Raw genomic sequence first — 19,155 nt, forward strand, 5'->3', positions numbered from 1 at the left:
TATTGCTATACTTATATAATATGCTAATCTAAATATTATATAAAAGGAAGAGGTGACTAACTGACTGACTGACTGATCTATCAACGCACAGCTCAAACTATTGGAGGGATCGGTCTGAAATTTGGCATGCAAATAGCTATTATTATATTACGTAGGCATCCGCTAAGGATTTCTGAAAATTCAACCCATATAGGGGTGAACTATAGATTTGAAATTTATGTAGTCAACGCGGACGAAGTCGCGAGCATAAGCTAGTAAGAAATATATCTAATATTATATATATATTATTATATTATATATATTAAATAAAATTATAATATTTTACCTGAAGAAAAACGGCACAAAATATACACCTAAGTATCTTCATTATGTCTAATTGATGGAACAGATTACTATGTGATGTCTTCATTATATATCTTCTTTTATATATTTCTCATATTCGTTATCTCTAACCCTTTATCTTTGATTGTGATCATGCGTGTTATTTTAAGCATTGGATTGAGAAAGCACCGATTATCCATACTAATACTAGCTTATGCTCGCGACTTCGTCCGTGTGGACTACACAAATTTTAAACCCCTATTTCACCCCCTTAATAAATAAATTAAAATAAAAAAGCCTTTTATTTCTTCACTTATTTTACAATAGTTATGGGATTATTAAATAAAACTTAAAATACTAGACATTAAAATAAAATAAAATAATAATTTAAATTTAGTACGATTACTTATTTTTATGAAGAACCCTTTTCAGGTGAAGGCCTCCTCCAGAGAAACCCACTTTACCCTGTCTTTGGCTTTGAGCATCCAGTTTGGTTTGGTCCCGCCACTTTTTTGATATCGTCGTCCCAACGGTAATGCGGCCTTCCTATACCACGTGTGCCTTTTGGTCCTGGCCAGCTGGTTATTCTCACTGTCCACCGGTTATCCGTGAGTCTAGCAACATGGCCGGCCCATTTCCATTTTGATTTAATTGTATAGGAAAGTGCATCAATCACTTGGGTCTGTTCCCTGAGGGTTGAATTTTCAAAAAACCCTTCTTATCTGCATGCCAAATTTCAGCCCGATCCGTCCAGTAGTTTGAGCTGTGCGTTGATAGATCAGTCAGTCAGTTACTCAGTCAGTCTACCTTTTCCTTTTATATATTTAGACTAGCTTATGCTCGTGACTTTGTCCGCGTGGACAACACAATTTTAAAACCCCTATTTCACCCCCTTAAGGGTTGAATTTTCAAAAATACTTTCTTAGCGGATGCCTACGTCATAATAGCTGTCTGCATGCCAAATTTCAGCCCGATCCGTCCAGTAGTTTGAGCTGTGCGTTGATAGATCAGTCAGTCAGTTAGTCAGTCAGTCCACCTTTTCCTTTTATATATTTAGACTAGCTTATGCTCGCGACTTCGTCCGCGTGGACTACACAATTTTTAAACCCCTATTTCACCCCCTTAAGGGTTGAATTTTCAAAAATACTTTCTTAGCGGATGCCTACGTCATAATAGCTATCTGCATGCCAAATTTCAGCCCGATCCGTCCAGTAGTTTGAGCTGTGCGTTGATAGATCAGTCAGTCAGTTAGTCAGTCAGTCTACCTTTTCCTTTTATATATTTAGACTAGCTTATGCTCGCGACTTTGTCCGCGTGGACTACACAATTTTAAAACCCCTATTTCACCCCCTTAAGGGTTGAATTTTCAAAAATACTTTCTTAGCGGAAGCCTACGTCATAATAGCTATCTTTTTTTTTTAACGCTGGGAAATGCATTTACGCATCCCTCCCTCCTGGAAGCCAGCCAGCTAACCAGCCAACCAACCAACTGGAGGGAAGATATGTGGGACTCGCCGGCCGAGAGGCGACCGGAATACCCACTAAAACCCAGCGGCACTCCTGCGCAGCACCACACAAATCCCAAAACACACTCTATGCACGTAGGAGATGTAGACCTTGTCGCGATCGTCACTTTGCAATTGTCCATTGTAAGGTCAACATCTCCTGAGAATGCTCCGGTGTCGGGGCGAAACGTGCGTCGAATCGAATGTGTTTTGGGATTTGTGTGGTGCTGCGTGGTGGTGGTGCGTATTTCTTGCCTAGTGGCTGCTTTTTCCTGCATGTTTAGCAGTGGGAGGGCGGGCCGTGCATTTCGCATGCTGCATGCTTACCTTTGCACAAGTTTAAAAAATCTATTAAAAATATGCTCCTCAAAAAAGCATATTACACAATTGAAGATTATCTAAATGATAAAAGAGCGTGGATTTGACCTGCAGCTCGTTCCAGCAACGCACAAGACTGCAAATACTATTTTATACATGGCATAATCTTGTACCTATATCAAATATTTGAAAAGAGCAACCGCCGAGTTTCTTGCTGGTTTTTCTCGGTAGGAAAGGCATTCCGAACCAGTGGTAGATGCATCCGACTATTCGTAAGTGCTTGTAAAAGTTTATACGAATAAAAAAGATTTTTATTTATTTATTTATTTATCATACAGATTCGACCTGTTTCAGCGGATTATAGCAAATTAAGCTTTTAGTTCATTGTATATCATGAACTTCCGCAAAAATAACGCCCGCTTCTATACAACACTTAGGTGTCTTATTTTAGATTTTCTACAACCAATAATACTTACTTAAATTAAAACTTTTTAATTACATTAATGCGCATGTAGACTGTTTTTATACTACTATGCGAAAGAGATGCACATCCTTGTTGCGTAGAGTCCGGTCCAGCCCAAACGGCCTCCTGAAGGTATTTTCTGACAGGATCGACTGCCAGTACTTGAATCACTGTTGTATGATTCACGTGCTGGCAAATCGATCCTGTCCTAATTTAAATAGTTATAGATTTTTTACTAACAAATAGGTTTAAGTTTCGTGTAATTACTAACACTAATATTAATAATTACTAACAATTAGGTTTAAGTTTCGTGTAATTACTAACACCAATATGATCCTTGTTGGTCGAAATAAAAACATTTTATTTTATTTATTATTTATTAATACAGTGCGACATGGCTCTCTCGGCACTTGAATGACATTGACAGGGGGCACAGTTGGAGAACAAAGGCTTAGACTACTCAAAAAAGAACAAACCGGCCAAGTGCGTGGCGGGCCATGCGCAGTGTAGGGTTCCGTAGTCACAATCCTATAAACCCTACTTAGCCATGATAGTTTGACTCTAATAAAAATTAGCACTTTAAAACATATTTTACAAACGGATCTAGAAATCGAAAAATGATGTTCCCACACCCACAGTATTTTTAAAAGACCTATTCAACGATACCCCACACTATTGGGTAGACGAGAAAAAAAAATCATCCCCACTTTACATGTAGGGGAGCTACCCTAAAAAAAATATTTATCAAAATTTTATTTCACCGCTTTGTCGGCGTGATTAATATTTATACCCATGCCAAATCATAGATTTGTAGCAGTAATAATCTCTGAGATTAACCGAGGACGGACGGACAGACGGACGGACATGGCGAAACTATAAGGGTTCCTTGTTTACTACGGAACCTTAACAAAGGGGACACTTGACGGCAACGTTAGTTCCGTTTTTCGCCACGCGCCAATATAGCCTTGTCGCAATGTACGAGAGGACGTGACAAAACTATTGTGAACTTATCACCATTTTGAAATTGTACTGTGACAAGTAGAGACGGAAACGCTTGCAATAGGTACAAGGTTAAAGGAGAAAGATAAAAACCGGCCAAGTGCGAGTTGGGCTCGCACACGGAGAGTTCCGTACCATCATACATGAAATAACACTTTTTAATTTTTTTTTAATTTTCATGGTGGCCATTTTGAAATTTTTACTATCTAAATATATAAAAGGAAAAGGTTACTGACTGACAGACTGATCTGTCAACGTAAAGCTCAAACTACTGGACGGATCGGGTTGAAATGGGGCATGCAGATAGCAATTATGACATACGTATCCGTTAAGAAAGGATTTTTAAAAATTCAACCCCTAAGGGGGTGAAATAGGGGTTTGAAATTTGTGTAGTCCACGCGGACGAAGCATATATGCGAGCATAAGCTAGTTGAAGAATAAACCGACAAACAAACACACTTTTGCATTTATAGTATTATTAAGGGTTTTATAATATGGGTGATTTAATTTCTTGCAAAAACGGAAATAAATCATACTCTGCCTACTACTAATTTTACCTAATATCAACGTTTAAATTTAATTTTGTAATATTTCACAAAAAAGAGTTTGATTAATAAAAACTACAATTCACTTTACTTCAATAATTTTTATTCTAAAAGTCATTTGCCTTTTTACCAACTTCTGCATTCGTTTTATCTTATTTTTTGCTGTACGTTTTATAATGGCATTTATTTATTTCTAATCTGAAAATGCAAATTTTCGTAACTATTATTTTACATTTATAAATTATTTTCGTTATTTAAACTATCGTCTAAGACTGCCTTATTATTTTCTGGTTCAGGAGCACTAAATGCATTTTCGATTTTTGAAGTGTCCTTTCCTTCTATGTTTATTTATTTCTGTACTGGTAATTCTTCTGCATCGTCCGGTACTTCATTACCTGCTGCTGCTTCATCATCTTTTACATCTGCTGGTACTCCATCATCTGCTGCTGCTTTATCATCTTTTACATCTGCTGGTACTCCATCATCTGCCGCTGTTTCATCATCTTCTGCATCTGATGGTACTTCATAATCTGCTGCTGCTTCATCATCTCCTACATCTGTTGGTAATGCATCACTGTTTGAATTCACCATTTCCTCTTGATTCATTAAAGTTTCATCAATCGTATCATTTCTATCACTGTTATTATTTTCATCACATTCATTTGATTTATTTTCGTTACAATCATTTGATTGTTTACCTGTTGGTTGTTTTCTTTCCTTTGTTATAACTATTTTTAGGTTTTCATCATCGTTTCTGTGCACTTTGTGAAGTATAACAATTGTCTTCGTTGGCATTTCAGCAGGTACTGGTATTTCCTCAGCCTGTAAATTAATTAAAATTGTAAGTTTTATCCAGCCGAGCGGTGATTGGTTAAGAGGTTGGTCTCCTAATCGTGGGGTCAGGGGCTTGATTCCGGATTCGCTCTTCTAACTTTACGGAGTTACGTGCGCCTTAAGCAATGAAATATCACTTGCTTTAACGGTGAAGGAAAACATCGTGATTAAACCTACATGCCTGAGAGTTCTCCATAATGTTCTCAAAGGTGTGTGAAATCTGTTAATCCGTACTTAGCCAGTAGATGGTAGACTAAACCCTTCTCATTCTGAGAGGAGACCCATGTTCAGAGCCGGCGATGGGTTAGTATGATGAAGATATGAAAGGTTCCTTACATAATGATCAGATGTTGGTTTCGGAAGAACTAAGCTTGGAAGTAACGATAGGTGGGGTTAGGCAGACAGGAACGGTGGTGCTGAACTCCTGCTGGGTGGTGATGAAGATATGAATGGTTCCTTACATAATGATCAGGCGTTGACTCCGAAGAAATGAAGCTTGGAAGTAACGATAGGTGGGGCTCGGCAGACAGGAACGGTGGTGCTGAACTCCTGCTGGGTGGTGATGAAGATATGAATGGTTCCTTACATAATGATCAGGCGTTGACTCCGAAGGAATGAAGCTTGGAAGTAACGATAGGTGGGGCTCGGCAGACAAGAACGGTGGTGCTGAACTCCTGCTGGGTGGTGATGAAGATATGAATGGTTCCTTACATAATGATCAGGCGTTGACTCCGAAGGAATGAAGCTTGGAAGTAACGATAGGTGGGGCTCGGCAGACAGGAACGGTGGTGCTGAACTCCTGCTGGGTGGTGATGAAGATATGAATGGTTCCTTACATAATGATCAGGCGTTGACTCCGAAGGAATGAAGCTTGGAAGTAACGATAGGTGGGGCTCGGCAGCCAGGAACGGTGCTGCTGGACTCTTGCTGATGGTGGATAGGGTTGGTCTTGATGAGCAACGGAGGCTTAAGGGTATCCCGGCTTTGGAATGGGATATGACCTGTAAATAATCCCAGAAGTTTATAGGGGGTTATTTTATAGTGGTTCATACCTTGCGCTGCCCGACCTTCCGTCTGTCGCCCCAGTTGACTGTCTGTCATCAGACATCCATGTTTTATTCATCGATTTTTTAAAATCATTTATGTATCGTATTTTTTAAATCTAAATATATAAAAGGAACAGGTGACTGACTGACTAAGTGACTGATCTAGCAACGCACAGCTAAAACTTCTGGACGGATCGGGCTGAAATTTGGCATGCAGATAGCTATTATGACGTAGACATCCGCTAAAAAAGGATTTTTGAAAATGCAACCCCTCAGGCGGTAAAATAAGGTTTGAAATTTGTGTAGTCCATGCGGACGAAGTCGCGGGGATAAGCTAGTCCAAATATATAAAAGGAAAAGCTGACTGACTGACTGATCTATCAACGTACAACTCAAACTACTGGACGGGTCGGGCTGAAATTTGGCATACAGATAGCTGTGTGACGATAGCATCCGCTAAGAAAGGATTAAAAAAAAAATCATCACCTAAGGGGGTAAAATAGGCGTTTGAAATTTGTGTAGACCACGCAGATGCAGTCGCGGGAATAAGCTAGTTCCTACCATAAAGCACCATTATACAGTGGTAGCTTTATTCCAAGCACCATTATACAGTGGTAGCTTTATTCCAAGCACCATTATACAGTGGTAGCTTTATTCCTAATGCTATCTAACCTATAGGGGCTAATAAGTATCTATTGAAAAAAAAACTTTTACTAGTATTTTTGAATCGTCAGATGCATCTACCACTGGTTCGGAATGCCTTTCCTACCAAGAAGAACCAGCAAGAAACTCGGCGGTTGCTCTTTTTAAATATTTGATATACAATATTATGCCATGTATAAGAAAAGTATTTGCAGTCCTGCGCGTTGCTGGAACGAGCTGCAGGTCAAATTCACGCTTTTGTCATTTAGATAAAAGAGCGTGTCTTCAATAATGTAATAATATGCTTTTTTCAGGAGCATACTAGGAGTGTTTAATATTACCTAATATAGATTAAACTTCATAAAAACTTAGACAAAAAGTGTGTCCAAAAAATATTCACTTACAGCTAATGAAGCAATCCAAAATATCAACACAGACGTCCGTCCCATTTTACTTGTCAATTAGTTTTATAAAAAACTCTAAGTTGTTCACATTATCCTTTATATTATATTTATTATCGTTAGGATGACTCATTTTGTTTCCTTTATCCATTTTCTTAGTACGTGTTTTAACTACATTATTTATAACATTTAGACGTGACCATTATTTCCTTTTTAGGGTTCCGTACACGAACCGGGATCCTATTCCTAAGCCTCCGATGTTTAAAAACCCCCCTTAAAACACCCCAGATAAAAGTGAAACGTATGAAAATGGTATTCAAACCAAATCAAATGGTATTCAGAAAATGGTTATGTTCAACTAGCTGACGCCAGCGACTTCGTCCGCGTGGATAGATAGATAGATAGAAATACTTTATTGCACACAAAAAATATTACTAAACATGACAAAAACAAAGAACCTAAAACTAAAAAATAATTGTTTGCAAAGGCGGCCTTACTGCTCACAGCAAGTGGATTTGGGTTTATAAAAAATCCCGTGGGAACTCTTTGATTTTCCGGGATAAAAAGTAGCCTATGTCACTCTCCAGGTTTTTAATTACTATACCTACCCATGCAAAATCACGTCAATCCGTTGCTCCGTTGCGATGTGATTGAAGGACAAACCTACAAAAAACACACTTTTGCATGTATGATATGGATAGTGATGAGTGATGTGAATTCTAAGACCTAAATTAACACATTAAAAAAAGTCGAAAAAACGGGCCTAATAATTCTGAACCACTTCCTTTTTTGGAAGTCGGTTAAAAATAATGTCCACTCTACGGATAGTATATTGTGTTATAATTATTTTAACTAAATATTAACTATCAAAAAATCACCCGAGCGAAACAGGATAAATCAGTTGACAATAAGAGAAAGAAAAATAAATAAGTATTCCAAATTGAAATAAATAAATATTTTATTTTAAAACTTAAAAAATAAATGAATAAATTAATTTACACAATAATTTAACTATGTTTTACATACTGAGACTCGTCACGGGCTGAGATTCGTCATTGCCAGTCGCTGGCATATCGGTAATTGAAACATTTTCATATTTATAAATTGTTAAAGGAATGACATCATTTGTTTTTGTCAATTTTGACAGCAAATTGGCAGTAGCTGACACCAAATCTGTCATTTCTGCCAAACGATCTTTTAAGTTTAACCAATTATCATGACGCAGAATATTTTTTCCTCTACTTATTCTTTCTGACAATTCGTTTGGCAAATCGGTAATAGAAAATGAATTGCCTAAAGTTATTTCTTTTTCGATTGGCAGTCTCGGAATTTGACCGGGAATCAATCTTTCTTGTATTGGAATTATTATATTGGGTTGTCTCTGGCAAACGCATACATCATTTTTTGGTGGTATATTTTGTCTTTTGCATTTACATCCATTATAGTTAGATGGTATTAAATTATTTAATCCTTGACTTTCATAGCCGATATTTCTTGGTACTTGTAGTCGTTTGCATCCACATGATTGAATCGGTATTATATTTTGCTGTTGGCATTCACATATATTTGACGGTAATCTTCTTGGAAATGCAATGTCATTTACAAATATCAAATTATTTGGTCTTTGACTTTCATACCAAATACTAGTTAATGGCACGAGGACATCTTGTTGCTTTTTACATCCACAAGTTTTTGGCGGTATTAAAGAGTTTTGTGACTGGCAATGGCACCCAATACTATTAATGGGCAGTAAATTATTTTTTCCTTGGCAGCTGCATCTAATATTATTTTTTGGTATCATATTTTGTTTATTGCATGTACATATCCCATAGTTTTGTGGTATTAAATTGTTCTGTGCCTGGCAACCACATCCTAAAATATTTCTACGCAATTTTAGTTGCCCTTGACATTCGCATTCAATTTTATTTGTTCTTTCTACATATTGTCCTTTTCTGCATCCACATGGATTTACCGGTAATAAATTATTTTGTCCTTTGCATGATTGGCATTTGCATCCTAATTTATTTGGTGGTAATAAATTATTTTCATATCTTCTCGCAATATTATTACTTGGTAATATTTGTAAGTTGAAGTCACGTTTTGGAATTATTTGCAATTCTTGACTGAAAATTGGCTGAAAATAAAGAGAAATAGGTATAATAATATAAAGTTATTATTCAAAATCATCATGGATTCATGATCATCGCTAGCTCACTACTGAAAAGGTTTTGGTCATAGTCTACCACGCTGCCCAAGTGTGAATTGGCAGACTTCACACACCATTGAGAACATTACGGAGAACTCTCAGGCATGCAGGTTGTCTCACGATGTTTTCCTTCACCGTTGAAGCAAGTGATATATAATTAATTAAAACGCACATAACTCCGAAAAGTTAGAGGTGCGTCCCCGGGATCGAACCCCCGACCTCCGATTAGAAGGCGGACGTCCTAACCAGTAACACATTTTAGGCGATGGGTGGTGATGACGACATGTCAACAAGAACTGTACAAAGTTTCAACTCAAGCAGATGAAATATGCGCGTATATATAACAAACAGATAGACAGATAGAACAATACAAATTTTTGTATAAGTACAAGGTGTTTTAAATATTAAAAAAATACCTGGAAATAAGTGATTGTTATAACGAAAAATGTTAAGAACATTATTGGAAATCAAAATATGAATGAATAGCTAACTGCGGAAAAAAAGTTTTATATAATAAATTCTTATCAAATAATTTATCATTATCTTCGAAAATGTAATTTTATAGTTTGCATAATAGAGATAAAATTAACAAGGAATATTACATGTTGTGATTATAATATTACGGAAGTTTGGAAATTAATGTGATTACGTATACCTACCGAGCAGAAATATCATTTTTACGCGAATTTTTTTTTAATCTACTATCCATAAAAAAAGCCGGCCAAGTGCGAGTCGGACTCGCGCATTGAGGGTTTCATACTACAATCGTATTTTATCAAAATTTTCACGATAAATCAAAAAATACTATGCCTGAAAATAAATAAAAATCTGTTTTATAATGTACAAGTAAAGCCCTTTCATATGATACCCCACTTGGTATAGTAATCTTACTTAAAAGCCAAAACATGCAAATACAGGGGTCTAGGCTCCGAATATGAATTTGTCCCATTCGGTGTCGAGACCCTTGGTCCGTGGGGTCCTAGCGCTATAAGACTTTTTAAGGAAATAGCAAAAAGGTTAGTCGACATCACAGGAGACCGAAGAGCTGGCAGATACCTCGGACAAAGAATGAGCCTAGCTATTCAAAGGGGGAACGCTGCCAGTATCTTCGGAACCTTGCCTAAACTCCTTTTAATAATATATTTTAGTTATAATATTATATTTTTTAAGGTTTTAGTTTTAGTTTAAATTTTTAAGATGTTCACTTTTAGATTAGTATCTTTTAGTTAGTATTTAACATTAGACATAGTTTATTAATTACTAATTACATTATTATCTTACTTTGAAAGTTAAAAATAGCAATATTTGTTCATGAACACATTTTAATTTTTTTCTTGTGATGTAATTACGAGTATAACACCTACCTTCCTACCAAATTTCATGATTCTAGGTCAACGGGAAGTACCCTATAGGTTTCTTGACAGACAGACAGACAGACAGACAGACAGACAACAAAGTGATCCTATAAGGGTTCCGTTTTTCCTTTTGAGGTACGGAACCCTAAAAAGAGAAATATTATCATTTACTAACCTACCCTTTTTACCGCGACTTCAAATGCATTGGATTAGGTTTTCTAAAGATCCCGTAGAAATTTCTCAAAATCTTTCTTAGTGGGGCATCGAGAAATTACACTTAAGTTTCTATACCCAGCGTTTTGGTGTATAAGTATGTTGATGTGTCAGTCAGTTAGTTTCCCCTGCCAAACGTAAGCTGAAGGTCCTAATCCATAATCATTTATTTTGCTCGAATATGGTACATGTACCTATATTATTTGCATGGGGTCTTATTTCATAATTCTAGGTCAACGGGAAGTGCCCTATAGGTTGATTGACAGACAGACAGTCAACAAAATGATCCTATAAGGGTTCCTTTTTCTTTTTGAGGTACGGAACCCTAAAAACTAATATACAGGTGTAACCAGGCCGCTAGCGAAAACTTAGTGTTATTGTTATACCTACTACCTAAATACAATCCAATACCAATAACCATTGCCACATATTGTAGTTTTAATGATTTAGTATTTTTCAAATCCGCAATGTATAGCGTGCAAAACTCGGGTCAATGCCCCGCCTACGACGCGGCATTGACTCCGAGTGACCTACTTCCGGAACGTTCGTTGACCTCTAGCGTCAGTCAGATGTTTTATTTGAAACTAGCTGATGCCCGAGGCTTAGTCCGCGTGGATTTATGTTTTTCAAAATCCTATGTGTAAATAAAAAGTAGCCTATGTGTCCATGGTATAATCTATCATATTTTACAAAATATAGGATGTTTTTTTTCGCGTTTTTTTTTTTGTGGTATCATATCACTGATCATCAGTACTATCACCTGTCTTCGTTTTTGCCAGCGTTCTGGGTACAACCTGTATTATGATGTAAACTTACGAACTTAACCACTAGAGCGGCCTAACTAATAGTCCGGCGGGTCACAACAAATTTGGTAACCATCACCGATATAGATTTTGTTGGGTTCATAGAATAGAGGCCAACTCTCTGAAGACAATTAATATACTACTGTGCCGGCCCTGAGTGGTCGATCCTGGAAGGTACGCACCATCGTTAGCAAAAATTACATGATAATATGGATATGGCTGATGATGGTATAGAAAGTAAGTAATAGTTGTCCTCATGCTGCATGCAAACCGTATAAGGACTGATCACAATTCGGTTGCGTTTTCGAGCTATGCCCTTCCAAAGTACATGCAAAAATAAAAACGACGAGAAAAATGGCTGTTGCTCATGTATAGAGTAAGTGCTAGCCTTACACATGCAAATTATGTAAAAACTTACCAAAAATTTGGTTGCGTTATGGAGTAATGCTGATTCAAAAAATCTGCTTATATGGAGCTCAAAAACAGACTTGAATGGATATGGCTGTTGATGGTGTAACAAGTAAGCTCTAGTTATGTCTCTATAAGCCCCGTAAAGGGTGATCTAAGATTTGGTTGCGTTTTGGAGCTGTCTGTTCAAACATATTATTAAAATAAAAATGATGAGGAATATGGCTGTTGATGGTATAGATAGTAAGTACTATCTTTACACATACAAACTGTGTAAAAAATAATCAGAAATTCGGTTGCGTTTTGGAGCCATGCGTTTTGGAGCAATTCTAGTCTGTAAGGGGAGAGCACTGATGCCTATAACACGAGTGTACAACTTATTTTAGGCATCGGTGGCTTAACCTAATTTTGGTTCTAATTCTGGTGAAACAATAAATTATTTATACTACCTAAACACAATCCAATACCAAAAACCACTTCGTCCGCGTGGAATTAGGTTTATTAAAAATCCCAAGGGAACTCTATGATTTTCCGGGATAAAATGTAGCCTATGCCACTCTCCAGGTCTTTATTTATACCCATGCAAAAAATCACGTGAATCCGTTGCACCGTTGCGACGTGATTAAAGGACAAACCAACAAACCGCTAAACACTTTCGCATTTTTTTTGTTTTTTTAATGAAATTATTATTTTATTTTATAATAAGGGTACTGATATAGTTTTTGCATGGGTATAGTTTAAGACCTGGAGAGTGACATAGGCTACTTTTTATCCCGGAAAATCAAAGAGTTCCCACGGGATTGTTAAAAACCTAAATCCACGCGAGGAATCAGTCGCGGGCATCAGTTAGTATCTGTACCTATTGATTTTTGAACAATAAGTGTTCAGTAGTAGCTAAATAAATTAGGTAGATAATTCATATTAAAAAAATATAAAAATGGCATAATTTTTTCAATAACTTTATTATTTTTCAATACTTATTACTAAAATAAATTAATAAATAAATAGCACCAATTAAACATCTGACTGAACTTACACTGAAACGGATAATATATTATAAGAGTACGCTGGAAGGGGCTGTGCCATACATAGAAGCTAAGTTATTTTCCAACTAGAAGCGCTGCGCGCCCTATCGAGCGTACCAGTGGTACTAGTGATATGGCTACATTATTGGTAGGAAAGATGTAATTTTTTCATCTGTGGATTGACTGATGAAGGTTCTTTATTAAGGACAGTTTTTGCCGCTATTAGGTTTTTTATAGCTTGCTGTTTCAAAGTTTCAGCGGCTTGCTGTCTTTTTGTGAGCCTTCGTATAGGTTTTGAAGTTGTTCCTGTTACCCTTCTGAAGGTATACCTTTTCGGCTTCATGAAGGACTGGGTTTGTGAGTTGACAAGGCCTACGGGTGGAGCGTTCCTTATTATTTTGTAGGTTGGACTCTGTGGTGTTAGTTTTGTTGTCTGTGGTATAACGCCATCTGTGATTTTGTATTGAGCGTTGGTGTTCTGAAAAAAAAAGTTGTTTTTTAGTGTGGGTAGTTTGATAAAGTTCTGGAGGTAGGTTAGCAATAAAAATAAGTTGATTGGACGTACTGGAGGTGGGTAACATTGGTATAAAAGTGGGTTTTTGGGATGCTATGTGAAAAATAATTTAGTGTCGAAAAACTTTGTCTCTCTACGCGTCTCTTCCTGATCGCTGAGGGTCGTGACTCCTATTCATCTAAATATATTATATAGAGGAAAAGCTGACTGACTGACTGATCTATCAACGCACAGCTCAAACTACTGGACGGATCGGGCTGAAATTTGGCATGCAGATTATAACGTGGACATCCGCTTAGAAAGGATTCTTGAAAACTCAACCCCTAAAGGGGGTAAAATAGGGGTTTAAAATTGTATAGTCCACGCGGACGAAGTCGCGGGCATAAGCTAGTTAAGCTTATAATGGTATAGAGTTTTCTTTTGATAATAATGCGTTCGCTTCCCAGATCATTCCGTATATGGCAATGCTGTATTGATACTAATATTATAAATGCGAAAGTGTGTCTCTGTGCCTGTTACTTTTTCACGGCGCTTCTACTTAATCGATTTTGATAAAATTTGGTACAGAGATAGCTTACATTCTGTATTTGTATCCGGGAAAATCAAAGAGTTCCCACGGGCCTTTAAAAACCTACTTAAATCCACACGAATGAAGTCGCGAGCTTCATAATATTATAGTGAATCATATAACTTTGCATATCACAAAATTCACAAAGAATAAACAAAAACTATCAATTAGAAAAAAACACAGGTAAAGTATAAGATTGAAAAAACATATTTGTTAATAAAATTAAATAATTATTTTACTTACATTAATAAATAAAATGACTGAGAGAAGTGCAAGTAATTTGTACATTTTTGAGTTAATCTCAATAATGATAATGTATTGAACGAAAAAACCATTCTTTAAATACTATATCATTATAATTAACTACGCTGCTTATCTTACGATATCTATTAAATTATGCAATAGATAAATTATGTAATTATTATGATTTTAAAATATTTTATCTTAAAATAGATAAATGTTCTTACATATTACCTATTACGTAAAAGATAACTATTACATAAAATACACCTATTATCTTTATTTTTATCATAATTACGTATCAGAATTGCATCCAATGCTTTATTCATGTGGAAGGAAAAAATCGGCCAAGTGCGAGTCAGACTCGCACAAGTAGGGTTCCGTACCAACGTACTAAATAACACTTTATTTTTAATTCTCAGGGTAGCGTTTGATATTTTTATTATTTGTTGTTATAGCGTCAAAAGAAATACACTCGCTCGCTGTCAGACAGACGGACGAACGGACAGCGAAGGTTTAGTTTCTCCGGGTACGGAACCCTAAAAAGTTTTTAAATTGAAAATTATAACACACGAGTAGATATCCCTATAATTACCATACTCCGCCCATTGCATTGCTACGAGTGCAATACACGCTTAGCTACGAATCTACGAGCTAGCTACGGGCTACGATGTCGGTTACTAATTCTACGGATCTTCTCATTTCTGTGGGGTGTCGTACATCGTCAATAACGCCAGATTAAAATGAATTTAAAGTCCTTGAAATAAAGTCAAAAATTAATAACACCGGTTTCAGGTTAGAGATCTGTACTTTTATCATAGAGTAAAGGAGAGTTTGTTGCCCTAATGCCTAATGTCCTAAATAAAATGGATGATTGGAAATACGGTCTAGCTTAGCTAAATTTTCATAAGTAAGAAAGAGACAGTAATACGTTTTTAACATAATCTAAATATCTAAAAGGAAAGGGTGACTAAATGACTGACTGACTGACTGATCTATCAACGCACAGCTCAAACTACTGGACGGATCCGGCTGAAATTTGGCATGCAGATAGCTATTATGACGTAGGCATCCGCTAAGAAAGGATTTTTGAAAATTCAATCCCTAAGGGGGGAAATTTGTGTAGTCCACGCAGACGAAGTCGCGAGCATAAGCTAGTATTATAATAAAGTGAGATTCGGTCGAACTTTACCGAAACCAGTCATTTTGTATGCAGCGAACAATGGGTAGAGTACCTCCCTCCAGTATTTAGAACAAATTTAGAATGAAATTTCATGTTTGTAGAGCGTTGTCTCTGTCACTCATACCCATATGATGCTTTGTCGGTCTCAACGACCGAGACCGACATGGTAATCGGGGTATGGGGCACACCAGCATCCCGTCCGGGCTAGCGCGGGGGCTGTGTGGTTGTGCGGGGCGTCCCCACCCCTATTGCCATCTCGACCTGTCACGTACTATACATAGTAAGAGTTTAGATTATATTCATCATCATCATCATCATCATCATGATCAATCCATCTTCAGCCCACTATACTACTGAGTACGAAATACGTATCTCTCTAAAATTGAGAAGGGTTTAGTCTGCCACACTGGCCCAGTACGGAATAGCAGTTTCACATACCTTTAAAAACATGGCATTTAAGGAAAATAAAACTCTAAAATCGAATCAATATTTTATTTATAATCTACTAGCTGATGCCCACGACTTCGTCCGCGTGGAATTAGGTTTTTTTAAATCCCGTGGGAACTCTTTGATTTTCCGGGATAAAAAGTAGCCTATGTCACTCTCCAGGTCTTTATCTATACCCATGCAAAAAATCACGTCAATCCGTTACACCGTTGCGACGTGATTGAAGGAAAAACCAACAAACCAACAAACCAATAAATAGACACACTTGGCACTGATTTAGTACCTACCTATGCTTTAAATTATATAAATGGCGGAGGTATAGGGCGGGTGTAACATTCGCAATCACACACAGGTGGCAAAAGCTTCGAAAATGACGCTGCCAGTGAAGAACCAGGCGACAAAAGAGGGCCTACTGGCAACTCTGGCAAGGGACACACGTTCTTAGTACCATAAATAGATAATATAGGATCCAAACAACCCAATGGTGACATTAATATATCATTAAAACATAAATCCGGACAGTTTGGCAATTCGGTAATAAAAGGCATCACTGGCATGGTTGTTTGCTGTAAGCACACGGTTGTTTCTGGTATGACATCTACTGGCATGGTTTTTTGTGGACAGGGTAGAATTGGTGGTGATTCATATGGATCTCTGCAGCAAATCATTTGATTGTATGATCCGGAACAAGGTTGGTTTGGCGTTAAGTCAGGACAGTTTGGCAATTCGGTAATAAATTGCATCACTGGCATTGTTTGTTGTAAATACATGGTTGGCTCTGGTATGACAGCTACTGGCTTTGGCATGGCTTTTTGTGGTAAGTAAATTGTTTCACAGGGTAGAATTGGTGGTGATTCATATGGATCTTTGCAGCAAACAATTTGATTGTATGATCCGGAACAAGGTTGGTTTGTCGTTATACATCGAAGAGAATAGACCTATAAAAAAATGAAAAGGAGTTTGAATATTTTAGTATCGAGTCTGGCCTACCTACAACGATTTTCTTTTTTTTTAATAGTGGCCACGCATAAAATCTACATTAATCAACAGCTAGCGTCAATACAAACAAGTATTGTATGAGACAAAATCTTCCAAAGTGTCACGTTTCCGAGATATAAACTATCAAAGTTGCTATACTATTGTACTGATGACTCCACCAGTACACCTTTGATAGCTTATATCTCGGAAACGTAACACTTTGGTTCGTTAAGTATTGATGCCAGCTATTGATTACTACAAGTTTTATGCGTGGCCACTATTTCGGAAAATTTGGTTTCCGAGATATAAACTATCAAAGTTGTACTGGTGGCTAGACTTTCGTACTGATGACTACACCAGTCCAACTTTGATAGCTTATATCTCGGAAACGTGTCACTTTGGTTAGTTTGTATTGATGCCAGCAATTGATTAATACAGGTTATATGCGTGGCTACTTTTTTGGAAAAAAATAAAATTGCTTACTACTAGATAGGCCATTCATAAATTTCTGTTAACGTAAAACCTAAATTTATAATTGAATTTCGATTTTATTACTTACATAAAACTGAGTAATTTTAGTAATTAAGGATGCAATTTTGTTGTATACAAAAAAACGTAGTATATATTATATGTTGAAAATCATCAAAGTTTCTCACCATATTTAAATCTAAATGGTAATTATTAAGAAAGTTATACTCACGCCAATATTAGATGCAGCTAAAGTTAAAATTAAAACTAACATTTTTTTCAATTACGTGGCAAATAACAATTCAAATATCGTGACAGCCTTTATGTACTACATTTTTATCTATAGCACGAATTTTATCAAATTTTTCACAATATATTATTACTATTTCCATAGAAATGGATTAATGAATATTTCAAATAATAACCAAATAATATTACATTCGCTGTTACAAAATTGATATCATCCTTTGTGACATCACAAATGTTTGTTTAATATTTAAAAAAAAATATTAATTCAGCGTGGCAATGGTGCCAGCTTAAAGGGCACCTTTAGCTCAGGGGCAACCATTAGCTGGCTGGCTTCCAGGAGGGGGGGATGCGTAAATGCATGCGTTAAAAAAAAAGGGGCAACCAGGGGCGGACTTTTTGACGAAGTTTAATTTTAAGTTGGTAAGGTTTATTTAAGTTTGTATGTTTTAATTCAATATTTTTTAAGTACTTTTAATTTAGATTTAAGTTTATTCAATACAATCCCACATTTTTAAATAATCTATAGTATTTTGAAATAATATGGATATTTTAGCGTTTAAACTATCGTGAGTGATTTACATATTATACATATCTTACACCCGGCTATACTCACGTGTTTAGTCAACAACCGTGACGCGTGCGCGAACTGACTCCTTGAAAAAGGACCCCGGATGGGTTCGAAACTAGTCGGGCTAACGTCGACTAAAAACGTGAGTACAGCCGGGTGATATATAATATCAATTCGTAAACTTAGGTAACCATCTTTTTTATATCGGTTCATTTGTTGACTCTCTGGCATAGTTCAACAAAGTAATTTTGGGATTGCATTGATACTAGGTATAGCATCCGGTTTCTTAAGAGAGAAGTATAGGGTCTCGGACTGTTTTATGAAAAGTATCTCAAGCCTATTGTTTTACATACCTAAAATGCTGCTAAAATTTTCCCACAGGAATTTCTCTTTTTTTGTATTAAAAAAACTGGCCAAGTGCGAATCCGACTCGCGCACTGAGGTTTCCGTACTACAATCGTATTTTATCAACATTTTCAAACTACTTACTAGATCTCGTTCAAACCAATTTTCGGTGGAAGTTTACATGGTAATGGTACATCATATATTTTTTTTAGTTTATATCATTCTCTTATTTTAGAAGTTACACGGAGGGACACACATTTTACCACTTTGGAAGTGTCTCTCGCGCAAACTATTCCGTTTAGAAAAAAATGATATTCTAGAAACCTCAATATCATTTTTGAAGACATAGATACCCCCACACGTATGGGTTTGAGAAAAAAATATTTTTGAGTTTCACTCTGTTCTAAGTATGGAGAACCCCCAAAATTTATTGTTTTTTTTCTATTTTTGTGTGAAAATCTTAATGCGGTTCACAGAATACATATTCTGCTTACTAAGTTTCAACAGTATA

General features: G+C 36.5%; 1 protein-coding gene and 2 long non-coding RNA genes across 5 annotated transcripts; all 3 read right to left on the reverse strand.

The window, feature by feature from the left end:
* Positions 1-4,232: 4,232 nt before the first annotated feature.
* Positions 4,233-7,236, reverse strand: LOC138404298 (ribonuclease E-like). Of its 3 annotated transcripts, XM_069508001.1 has the most exons (4): positions 7,078-7,236; positions 5,822-5,986; positions 4,850-4,973; positions 4,233-4,708 (listed from the first exon to the last, which is right to left on the reverse strand). In XM_069508001.1, the coding sequence occupies exons 1-4, from the start codon at positions 7,120-7,122 to the stop codon at positions 4,500-4,502; spliced, it is 543 nt and encodes a 180-aa protein (XP_069364102.1). In that variant the 5' UTR covers positions 7,123-7,236; the 3' UTR covers positions 4,233-4,499. The 3 variants fall into 3 exon arrangements, with proteins under 3 accessions (XP_069364102.1, XP_069364101.1, XP_069364103.1); XM_069508000.1 differs by having other exon boundaries at positions 4,233-4,973; XM_069508002.1 differs by lacking the exons at positions 5,822-5,986; positions 7,078-7,236 and adding an exon at positions 5,322-5,326 and having other exon boundaries at positions 4,233-4,973.
* A 778-nt stretch (positions 7,237-8,014) lies between these two features.
* LOC138404364 (uncharacterized) lies at positions 8,015-9,773 on the reverse strand. The gene is made up of 2 exons (XR_011238348.1): positions 9,697-9,773; positions 8,015-9,208 (listed from the first exon to the last, which is right to left on the reverse strand). It is a non-coding gene; the product is annotated as an uncharacterized lncRNA (long non-coding RNA).
* Positions 9,774-13,070: 3,297 nt separating this feature from the next.
* On the reverse strand, positions 13,071-17,815 carry LOC138404359 (uncharacterized). The gene is made up of 3 exons (XR_011238343.1): positions 17,715-17,815; positions 14,410-16,974; positions 13,071-13,562 (listed from the first exon to the last, which is right to left on the reverse strand). It is a non-coding gene; the product is annotated as an uncharacterized lncRNA (long non-coding RNA).
* Between the last annotated feature and the right edge of the window lie 1,340 nt (positions 17,816-19,155).

The sequence above is a fragment of the Maniola hyperantus genome, chromosome 27 (genome assembly GCF_902806685.2).
Source record: "Maniola hyperantus chromosome 27, iAphHyp1.2, whole genome shotgun sequence".
Lineage (NCBI taxonomy): Eukaryota > Metazoa > Arthropoda > Insecta > Lepidoptera > Nymphalidae > Maniola > Maniola hyperantus.